The 12061-nt window shown below is 41.8% G+C and overlaps 1 protein-coding gene across 4 annotated transcripts in view; it reads left to right on the top strand.

Annotated features, from left to right (window-relative positions):
• The window catches only part of KRI1 (KRI1 homolog), a 62509-nt gene that overhangs the window by 29085 nt on the left and 21363 nt on the right, over positions 1-12061 (top strand). For all 4 annotated transcript variants that reach the window (XM_058168460.1, XM_058168459.1, XM_058168458.1 and 1 more), the window contains 4 exons: positions 4-134; positions 2106-2226; positions 2338-2433; positions 3617-3787. In XM_058168460.1, the coding sequence (XP_058024443.1) occupies positions 4-134; positions 2106-2226; positions 2338-2433; positions 3617-3787 (519 nt within the window). The remainder of the gene's footprint in view (positions 1-3; positions 135-2105; positions 2227-2337; positions 2434-3616; positions 3788-12061) is intronic.

The following is a 12061-nucleotide window of genomic DNA, read 5'->3' as shown; positions in this document are numbered from 1 at the left end:
CAGATACCACTGAAAATATACTGGAATGACCCAAAACTGGATGAAGGAGAGCAGTTTCTGAGAGATTATATCTTAAGCCAATGTTATAAAAGAAGCAGTGAGGAGGAGCAGGAACAGGAGTGTCAACAGAAAGGGTCAGTACTTTTTAAGGTTTTGACTTTTTTCTTCCCCTTCAAAATTGGAGAAAGAGTGAGCTAATAGGAAAGGAATTCATTGATTTCTCACAGTCTACTAATAATGTATTACATAGATCTATATTCAATTTTATGTATAAAAACTTTGAGGATATCACTAGTAGCTCATTAAGTATGTAACTCGGTGTGCAACAGCTATGAAAAAGGCAATTCTGTGTTAAGGATCATTTGGAAAGAGATTGAAAATAAACTTGACCATACCGTAATATCCATTGATACCTCTGTGAGACATTCTGATTTGGAATTTTGTGTACTGAAGTGGATGTGGTAGCGACATTTGAAACAAGAAGTGATAGAATTGGGAAAGTGTGGAAAAAACTGCTAGAATGACTGGGGGTTACAACACTGTCTATCTGAATGAATGAATCTGTTTATTTTATGAAAAGCAACTGAAGGATGATATGACTGAGGTGTATAAAATCATGTATGGTGTGGAGCAGATGGCCAACGAGAAGCTTCTTCTCTTCAGACTTTAGAACTAGGGGTCATTCAGTGCAGCAGGTTGAAAATTTAAAAAAAAAGAAAAGAAAAGGTTCTTTGCTTGGCACATAGCTACTGTTATCTGTGGAAATTAATTCTCATAAGATGGGATTTACACTGATTTGAATAGTTTTAAAGGGGGATTGAATAAATTAAAGGATAATAAACCTGTTATACTGAATGTTACCTCAGATATTGGGGAAGCATGTCTCCAACTACCAGTTAGAAGGGAATATTGGTAGGGAGAGTTATCTCTCCATTTGGAGTTTTTGAGCACCCCAGAAACACTGATTGACCACTGTGGGAAACCAGTTGCAAGACTACCTCAGTTTGATAACAACAAGGCAATTCCACTGTTCTTACGTAAATTTGTTCCTGGTATTAGAGTAGCCTAATTCCTCCATTATTTGTTCAGTATGTTTGCATGCAATCTAAGTATAGCTTTAGCTACCAGGCATTACATAGAATTACATACACTAGCTTGTTTGTCTTTCGTCTACTTCCTCCTCTGTCTTTCACTTGTTAATTAGACTGACAACATAGTAACTTGTCCAATAGCATTGTAGCAATCTCTGCAGTCCTCCTAGAAATTGAACTTTGGCCCTATTAGCTGCTTGAAAGAATATTTGGTTTCTGTGGTCAATCAGAGTAGGAGTTGTAAGAAATGGTAATTGGTTATTGATAGGGGCATATTTACCACCAGGCTGTTTAATTGAAGTATGGCCCCGAGTCTGCCTAAATTTGGGTAGGGTCCAAATTTTCAGAGTAAACCACAATATAGCATTGACATCATAAGATTGGTGTATTCCAATTCCATTTAAGTGCTATACTTTTTAAACAGTTCTCTTGATTTAAACTTAATTTATTTGCCAAATATTTCAAATTGTTCTGTATCTACTAAAGTATAGAAATGCTTTATAAATAATTTAGCTACAACTCCAGTGGAGATAGGACCTATTTTTAAAATAATGCTGCTACTGAGAATTCCTGAAGTGTTATGCAATGTGCTGGGGAAGAAAGAGGAATATTGAATTGTAGAAAATGTTTCAGCTGATCAAGTCAGCATTTCTTAAACTTTTTGCTCCCAGGACCCTTTATCTCTTTTAAAAAGTTAATGAGGACCATGAAAATGTTTTCATTTGTATGGATTATATTTATCAACATTAAACATTAAAATGGATGCATTTGTGAAATATTTATTGAATAACAATATTAAATTCATTAGATATTAACTATTTTTCATGAAAATTCCCAAAATTTTTAACAAATTAAATTACATTGTTTTAAAGTTTTGCAAATATCTTTAATATCTGGCATTTTGATTTCATGGACCCTTAAGAGGGTTTTTGGACCCCCAGTGATCCTAGAATCATGCTTTAAGAATCACTGCCTTACTTAATACTGCGTATGATATCTGCTGCTTCGTCATAGGCCACCTGGGATCCAACTGGCTGTTTCAGACTCATCAGATGAGGGTGAATTCTTCTTAAAGAAGCAAGAGGATTTTGAGCGCAAGTACAACTTTCGTTTTGAGGAACCTGAAGCACAACATGTAAGTGTGGTAGAAGTGGCTAGAAATCTGAATGGGAAGGCCAAATGCTCAGTTCAAAAAATATTGGGTAAAAGCCCCTTTGTCTTTTCACTCCCATTCCCTTCATAACAGGTAAAAACATATCCCCGCATTATTGCAACATCTGTGCGTCGAAAGGATGAGCACCGCAAAGAGAAGCGCCAAGAAATACGGGAGCGCAAGAGAAAAGTGAGTGGCATGGAATCTGGCCTAAATCTTGACCCAATGTACCTCATTAATCAATGTACCTCATTTATTTCTTAACACTCTCTTTCCTAGTTCATGAACTTACTAATTTGTGTTTTTTTGGGGCAATTTTTTTTAATTTTCCATAATAATTCCCACAATTTGACCAGTGTACAGTACAATCACTTATCCAACAATCGATCCTATACTCAGATTATGCTCAATCAGGCCTGCTCGGCCGCCACTCCCTTCCTTAATCCTTCCTACCCTTCTCATCCTTCTTCTACTTTCCCCACCATCCTTCTCCTCGCTTTCCTACTTCCCCTCCTCTTTCCCACTTCTCACTTCCATCCTTTCTAACCCTCTATCTTCCCCTCCTTCTTCTCCTCCTATCCTTTCTTCTCCCTTCCTTCTTTCCTACCTACCTATCTGCCTACCTACTTTCTTCCTTCTTTACTCCTCTTTCCTTACCCTTTCCTTCGGAGTGGTTACCGAGCAGCCCGATTTTACACCATTCCAACTTGTTTAATTCTACCATTATTCCTGTACAATGGCAATCAATCAATTTATAATCTTCCTTCCTCCCCATTTCCCCTCCCCCAAGACTTCCCAGAGCAGAATACAGGGTATAGTAACTAACAAACATAATCTAAAATATAACATAAAACATATTCCATTTCACACCATCACACTATCAATTCCCTTCTTTCTTAAACTCTAATACATAGCAATTCCTAACTTCACTCAAAAAGTTATTGGTATTTTTTTAATCTGATACTTATTTTGAATATAATCGATCCACTTTCTCCATTCCAAAATATATTTTTCTTGTGTATAGTCTTTCAAATAGGCAGAAATTTTTGCCATTTCTGCTAAATTTGATACTTTACTAATCCATTCTTCAATTGTAGGTAAGTCTTCTTTCTTCCAATATTGTGCAATCAATAGTCTTGCAGCAGTTATTAAATTCAAAATTAGCTTTGTCTATATAACAGTGCAATCTGGAATTATTCCTAATAAAAAGATCTGTGGAACAAACTTAATCTTCTTTTTCAAAATGTTCTGCATAATCCACCATATTTTAATCCAAAAAGCTTTAACTTTTTTGCAAGTCCACCATATATGATAATAAGTAGCATCCTCACAATCACATCTCCAACATTTTGCTTACTAATTTGTTTAAAAGGAGAGGGAACAGAAGCAGCAGGAGCTGAAGCATCTGAAGAACCTGAAGCGTCAGGAGATCTTGGAACGACTAGAGAAGCTACGTAAGATCGTTGGTAGAGCAGGTAACAGTTTTCAAGAAAGTGACCTGGAAGGAGACTTTGATCCCCACCTGCACGACCAACTCATGGAGGTGAGTAGTTGTTCTTTCCTTTGCTTAGACAGAATAGGACATAGACTGCTCTAGTGTAAATCTGATTCCCGCTTTCCAAGTTTAAGATTGTGTGGAACTGGGGCTGTGGTAGAATAGCAACCAGCTTAAAGTCACCTAGGGAGTTTATGGCACTAGTGAAATTTAATGGTGGAACTGCTCAAAGTTCAGTTTTCTTTGTTCTTTGCATGACATAACAAATCATTGCTTGCCTAAGTACTTGCTTACTGTAAAACTAGATTTGGCTTTGTGTACAGCTGGTTGATTGACCATTTTTGGAGAATATGGCAACTGAATGTATGAACTAGAAATGCCTGGCAATAACCTTCCTAAGAATCCAGCAAAATATTTAACTTAAAGGCATTGTCCTTAAAGCCTGCTGAAACTAAAAAATGTTCCAGCATCTTCCCTAGAAAACAGTTTTCTTACTACACTGATCAGAGTAAAATATCTGTTGTTTATAATTCAGAATGGCATACTATTTAATATCCATGAATATCCTAGTAAATTTGCAAGGGCTTGGTTGTTCACTTATGATCCTTGTTACTTTTACCATTTGCATTTTTAAAACACCTGTTTTCAAATAACTGCCCAGGTAATCCCTAACCATGCTTAATCTAAAAAAAGTTGAGCAGGATTACATTTGGTTAGTTTGTTGATGGGAAATGATAAAGAAATACCAGAAATGTAGATTAGGCTGGAAAGCTGTAACATCCTGAAAGAATGCAGACCTCTTCCATTTTATCATCAAAAAAATGATATGTACATGTCCATAAAATCACTGGAACTCAAGCTTGATTTGAAGGAGACTTGTTTGTTTGATAGGATGTCAACCATCCCACTCAGTGCATGCAGGGGATCTTGGGGCCACAAAGTAGGCTCATTTGGAGAAAGATCTGTAACAACCCAAATCATGGTATTCCCAGTGCTCTCTGGTAACTCCTTAATAAAAGTTCATTGGTATTTCCTTCCTTGAGGGGCTCACCACCATCTGCAGCAGCCCTGGTGGTCTTCTGGGTAGCCTTTTTGCCAATGCACACACAGGACAGCTGGCTACATAGGTCTTTATGTCCTTCTTCATGCACGGCCACCAAAACTGTTGTTTTACTTGGTGGAGAATTTTCACAAACCCAAAGTGCCCTGCCGCTTTCGTATCGTGGTTGGACTGTAATACCAGGGCCCATTGGCTTGCTGGAATATACAATTTGGCCCACATCCCTGCCAATCCATCTCTAATTGAGAGCTCATTCCTATGTTGCTGAAATAATTCATTTCCGCTAAAGCCCCTCTTAGAGTTTGCACTAGATCTTCAGCTACTGGCGCTGGTGAAGCTCGCTGTTGTCTTGTGAGGATTGGCATGGCTACTTGCTTAGATGGATGATGGAGTTGACGTCTTCTTTGGTACTGTTGTACTATGGCATCTGAAGAAAAGAAGGAAGTTCTTTTCCCCGGGTAAAAACAAAGTTTCACGTTTCTCATACCTTTCCTTCCAGAAATATAAGAAGCCAAACTTTACCCTTTTTTCACGCCACAGTCATTTTCGGCCAAATTTGCTTCTAATTATCTAGATGGAGATCACTCATGAGAATGTTTTTATTATTTTGTTTAATAGAGCACAAGAAGTTGTACAAAATACAAAAAGTTGTACAAAACATGAGAATGTTTTTATTATTTTGTTTAATAGAGCACAACAAGTTGTACAAAATACAAAAAGTTGTACAAAACGTGAGAATGTTTTTATTATTTTGTTTAATAGAGCACAACAAGTACAAAATGGCCAAGTTTTGTTTCAACAAAATATTGCTAGAGATATTATATCTCAAATTTGCTGAAATCTCAGAGTCATACGGTTGAAGGCTGCAGTATAGGGTCATACAAATGACTATTGTATTGGCAAACATAATACTTTACCAATGTTCATTGGGGACGTGTGTGCATGTTCACACCAAATTTCATCAAAATCCATGATGGTCAACATGGGCATTTTCCTGAAATCAGACCACTTGACGTGGAATGACTCCTATGGGAAATGGTCCTATAAACTTTGGCTCCAGTTTCTTGCTAGGCAGTTTTAACCTCAAATATTTTGTGGAGAGGTAGAACTTCTCCCCTCAACTGGAATGGCTGTTGCGGAGCTTGGTGTTTGCCTGTTTCTTAAAGGTTTGTGTTGCTTTAGTTAGCGCTTTCTTGACATTCTCCCATTCTCACCGCAAAAACCTCTTTTTCCCATGCGGCCCATAGTCTCTCTGTGTCCGTGAGCTTATGGGCATCGTAGGCACAGGGCTGTATGTTTCCTTGGCTATTTCTTTGGAGTAGCACTGCTCCCACTACCACATCGCTGGCATCTGCTTGGATAACGAAGGGTTGTTCAGGGTCAGGATGTTTCAGCACCAATTCCTTTGCAAATATTTATTTTAGTGTTTCAAATACCTCTTGGCAGGTTAGGTCCCACTGTAGTGGTTGTCCTGGGCGGGGTTTCGTCCTGGGCTCCCTGTCTTTCAGAGGTCCCTCATGGGTTTGGTGATCTTTGCGAGGGAGGGGATGAATTGTCTGTAGAAGTTTGAGAACCCTAGGAAGCTTTGTAGCGAGGGCCTAGGCCAGCCTAGGACGGATTGTACTTTGGCTGCGTCCATCTCTATACCCTCATTTGACACTCGGTAGCCCAGGTAGTCTTCGTATTTTGATAGCTTGACGTACAGGTTGACTGCCAGACGTTTTTCCAGTACCCAGCGAACTAAGGGTATGTGATCATTCATGGTCTCAGTGTAGATGAGGATGTCGTTCAGGTAGACAGGACCCCCTTGTAGAGGTGTTCATGAAGTACCTCGTTTATTAACTGCATGAACACTGCTGCGGCTCCCTGCAGTCCAAAAGGCATCACTTTGAATTGGAAGCTACTTAGGGGGCAGTTGAATGCTGTTTTCCATTCATCTCCCTCCCTGATGCGTATTCGGTAATATGCTTCTCTGAGGTCTAATTTGGTAAAAACTTTTCCCATGGCTAGGTGAAATAGCATGTCCTTCATGAGGGGAAGGGGGTATAGGTTGTGTACGCACATGGTGTTTATTCCCCTAAAGTCCATGCACAATCTCATAGTTTCCTCTATTTTTTTTCTTTGAAGAGGACTGGCACTGTGACCCGTGGCTTGGCTGGCTTGATGGACCCCCTTGCTAGGTTTTTGTCTATGTATTTGCTCATTTCTTGCATTTCCTGGGTGTCGTGTCCCACTCCTCCGCTGACGGCTGGGTCAGGGAAATCCGAATCAGGCTTGCCTCTGCAGCTCTGCCCAAAGTCCTAGCAAAGTCCTCAGAGCAGGCAGGAGACCAGTAAGTGACTTCAGGAAGATAAGTTCGACTTTTGCCTGACTCAGAGACTGCCAGAAAGTAGATCCTTTATATAGGCCATGGGGTGTGGCTCCATGACTCAGCACTCATTAAGGCCTGCCCCTCCCTTCCTTCTGTTGCCTCCGCCTATCCAATCTTCTGATGCGAGGATTACTCCAATCAGCTGTTGTTGGGAGTAAACCCTGCTCAGGCTCACCTGCTGTGGAGGAGGGGGAGGGGTCTAGCTGCTCCGTTTGCCTGGGCATGGAGTCAGGGCTGGGGCAGGGAGATGCTCCTTCTTCTGCAGTTTGTCTGGGCATGGAGCCAGGACTGGGGCTGGGAGGCATACATTCCTCCGTGTTCGGGAGCAGATAAGAAGGCCCCGGCTGCTCTGAGGGCGGGCAAGACACAACACTGGGGCATCATGGCGTACAGTTTGGGCTTGGATAGTTTTGCCCTGGGAATGATTTTGATGGCGCAATCTGTCTCACAGTGGGGAGGCAGGACATCACACTTAGCTCCCTGAATACTTCAGTGAGATCCTGATATTCCCTCAAGATCTGTTCAGCCTCTGGGGTTTGCTGGATGTGGCTGCCAGTTGTTTCGGTGGACTCTTTTGGAGAATTCCCCATGTGGGTGGTGTTTCTGCTTGCTGGTTTGGAGGGGGTTGGGGTCCCCTTGGTATCCTCAGTCTGCAGCTGCCCTCTTGCTACCAGATAATCGGTTCCCACTTGCCTAGCCAGGAGAGTCCCAGTATGACTGTGTCTGTCATTTGGGGGGCTATTACAAATCGAGTTACTTCCCAGTGATTCGCCAGCTCTAGCCTCACTGGTTTGGTCAGATGGGTGGCATAGGCTCCCCCCAATGGGGACTTACTGACCTGTTCAAACCAGATTGGGTAGGCCAGCCTTTTCACTCTGATCCCCAGTTTCAGGACCATGGTTAGGTTGATCAAGCATCTAGCCTTAAATCTATTAGGTCCTAAAAAGTCCCCTGGGTTCCTGTATTTGGGGCTATTAGGCATATTCGGAAAATGAAAGGGTGAACTGGTTCACTCGCCATTGGGTTATTTTTGCCCTCATCCTCGCTGTTGTGGGATTCCAGTGACTGGTTGTCATTGCCTGGGGTTCCCCTCCCCCCTTGGCTGGGTAGGGAGGGACCTCTGCGGCCTGGAGGGCCTTCTGGGATGTGTTGGTGGCATGCTTGGGGCTTCGTTCCGGTTGTGCCCTGGGTAGTGGCTCTGGCCTTGGTTTCAGGGCTGGGTTTGCACATCCTGATGCCATATGGCCTATCTCCCCGTATTTGTAGCATTTCAGCGGGCTTCATGTGAGGGCTGGTTTTGAGGCCAGCTGTGGTGCTGTGGTTCCCTATCGGCTGGGTGGTCTCTAATCTGGTTGACCACTCGCTTTAGTGTCCAGTTGATTTTTTTATGTCGTTGGTGCGCAACCTGCCATCAACTTTTATGGCTACTTGGAACCACTTGGTTCGGGATGTCCTGGTAGGCGGTTACATGGGTGATTTGCTTGTCCAGGCTTGTTCTGAAAAAATACACCAACAGTTGTTCTGGTATAGGGGGTAGCTTCCCAATGACTTCTGAATTCACAGATGTGTTCCTTAATGGGTCGCCCCCTCTGCCTTAGGTTTTTGAGCTCATCTTCCGCATATGGGTCCTCTAAGATTGACCCCTAAGATTGACATATGGGTCCATATGTCAATCTTAGGGGTCAACTCTCTAAATACAAAAGTCTTCCCTTGGGAATGTTCTAAAATCACAAAAACATTGCTCAAACTGCATGTGCTCAGAAATGTATTTTCTTAACTATCCAATTAGTATAATTCTTAAAGGTCAACTATCTAAGTGCTTTATTATTTCTTAGAATGCCCTGAAATCACAAAGATATTCCCCTCTTAAACATCATCTTCTACCTTTAAATGTCATACTTTAATAATTGTTTAGATTCATTTTCTATCTTATTTAATATTATCAATCTTAGAAATCAAACATCTGAATGTAAAAGTCTTTGGGGAGCATTTCTTCTTCTGGCTTTAGGTGTCAGTCTTTACACTACAATTGCCATCCACAGTTAACAAACAATCCCTTTTAAGGTCAAGTCATTTATTTCTGCTTTCTTTCTTCTGCCTTTAGATGTAAACCTTTATACTACAACAAAATAGTAAAGTACAAAATCCTTTGTTTCAATTTCTTATAATCCTTTATGTTCAAAATTTTATAGAAAAATAAAGGGTAAAGACAAAATCCATTAAAATCCATTTTTAAAATCCTGATCAGATCTGTTTTTCCCTTTTCTTTTTCTTTCCATTTAGAGCCACGATCCTTTGCCTCCTTTATACTGTAGTTAAGCAGAATAGTAAAGTAACCATTTTGAAGCCAAATTTCCTTTGTTTCAAGTTGTTGCAATTTATAACTTTCTTTCAGTCCCAGAATTAGTTACATTGTAATCCTTTATAGTCAAACTTGAGCCAAGTGGGGAGAATAAGATGAAATCAAAGTCCATTTTTAAAGTTTTAAAATCATAATCAAATCCATTTTTTTTCTTCTTTTCCCTTTTCTCCCCCTCTTTTAAAATTGTCCAAAGTTAGTTAGACAGTAAAAACTTTTAAAGTTATCCAAAGTCAGTTGCAGTTAAAATATTTAATTGAAAAAATTCTCCCAAATTAATTAAAACCCTTGAGATAGGTTCCAGACTCTCATTCCAGGTTTTAGATGTCTCTAATTTTCTTAAATTGTTTCTTTCCACTTTCTTTTCCTGTTTCAATTAGCTGCTATTCACGTTTTCTCCGTTTTGGTGGAGACAGCAGTCAATGTGGGTAGAACTCCTCTGTTCAGATTGGACAACTGAGTCTGTTGAAGCTGTAAAGTCCCGCCCCTTGCTGCCAGGAAGCCCAGCATTTGACTCAGTTGTTCAGCTGGACGGATGCGTTGTGAGATTTCTCCCTTCCTGACTTCAAAGGGGTTACTTTCGTGAGTAGTATTTGTTTTTCTTTCAGGATTTATAGCCCCTAATTACAGTTCTGCCGAACTAGCTACACTGGGGCTTCTCCGCTGCCTGCAGAATACTTTTAGTCTGCTTCAATCCTGTTGAACAGCAGGCATTCCAGGATATTTTTGGTGGGGTCTAGTGCCCCCGAAGTCAGCGGAGATTAGATGGGTGGAGTTTTTCTTCGCTCCCGACATCAAAGAAGCAGCTTCCAGCGCTGCTGAGGGCTTGCTGGGCAGTCAGGAATTTTTCCTTAAGGTTTTACTGCCCAGCTTTATCTTCGATCGTAGTGGAGTTTTTTTCTCGCTCCCATTCGGGTAGCCTGCATTCTACCCAGCCCTCCGTCTCCTAATTGCATGCGATCCGCCTTTTGCCGCCAAAAGAATTTCAAACAAAATAGCAAATTACAAGCATGCTCGCCCCGCCCCTACCCAGTATCACATGTTGGCAGCCATTTTGGGTGCATTGTAGTGTGAACCTCAGATGAGTGGGAACTTATTTATAGCTCCAACAGTTTTAAAGTGACAAATTGGGGCGCGGAGCCTTTGTGCTCATATTATTGCAGCCACATCCATAGAGGAGTCCTGCTGCCTGGCAAGTCTTGGGGCTTTAGTTAAAGCTTCGGCTGTTTGTATTCCCGCCCCCTTTTTTCTGGCAGCCGCCATTTTGGGGCGCGGTTTGTTTAGGTATTTATTGGCCTTATTGCTGACTAAGAGCTCTAACTTTAATTACACCATGCCTAAGGCCTTGGCCAAAACTAATAAATGACAGGGCTCTCCTCAGCCAGAGGATCATGGCCCATCGGGAAGTGTCTCTTCCATAGCTCCCATTGCAAAAAGCAGTCGTTCTTCCAAACAGACGGCCAAGGCCCAATCCACTTCTAGCCGCAGTAAGTCTTCCAAAGCATCTCAGAGGGATGAGCAAAGGAGAGATCAAGCTATACAAAGAATCTGTAGCAGGGCAGTTTCAAATTTACCCTCCTCTGCAGTAACTAATCCAGAGCCTATTATTTCTGCTGGGCCTATTACTCGAGAAGGCATAATTTCTACCTCTCCTGGCCAAGCTTCCTTACAGTGCTGCCCAGTTGATATTTCTACAGAGGCATTATGGGGTGGATCCCTCCCCCCAGTTACTCATACAGTGGATGTGCCAGTTGTTGGGGTTTCTGAAGAGGTTTCTCATGCACTTCCTCCCACTGCAACTCAATCTGTTGGTCAGGAGGCAGAGAATCCTTTGCCTGTTTCACCACACATTCAGGCCATCATCGAACAGACGATTCAACGAACTCTTTTATCAGGCATGCAGCTTTCAGGGAGGGCTTCCTTGGCCCATTCTATGGTTTCAGTGAGCGAAGATGACCCTGAAGAGGAAGAAATGCAGTCACATCTGGGTACAGTTTCCCCTGCCCATTCAGTCATCAGTCATCACTCCCTTCTGGAAGAATTGGAAAGAGGGGATCCTGACCTGTCTGAAGGGTTGTTACCTGAACAGCCGGCATTTTTCCTCCTCATCTATTTAAGTCCTTGCTATTTAAGGCAAAGAATGTGGCTCAATTGAGTTCTTCATCTGATCAATCAGTGGCATCTTCCTCCAAGGGCGCATCTGACTTACTCTTTTCTGAAGCTGATCGAGTTCTTGATTCTATTCCAGCACCTCCACTGTTCATGGACGTGGTCAAACGCCAGTGGGCAGCCCCTGGTTCTTCAATGGTTCCATCCTCAGCGAACAAACGTTTCTTCAATGTTGATTCTAAACTGTCTTCAGTTCTACAAACTCCCACTGTAGACGTCCCGGTAGCAGCTCTGGTATCTTCCTCATCCATTCCAGGTCAGCCAGAAGAGGACCTACGCCCTGAGGATAGAAGAGCAGAGCAAGTCCTTCAGAGAGCACATCAAGGTTCAGCTTGGGCGATCCGGTCAGCTTCTTCAGCGTCT

Source organism: Ahaetulla prasina, chromosome 2, assembly GCF_028640845.1.
Source record: "Ahaetulla prasina isolate Xishuangbanna chromosome 2, ASM2864084v1, whole genome shotgun sequence".
NCBI lineage: Eukaryota > Metazoa > Chordata > Lepidosauria > Squamata > Colubridae > Ahaetulla > Ahaetulla prasina.
This window is presented reverse-complemented; position numbering and strand designations above follow the sequence as displayed.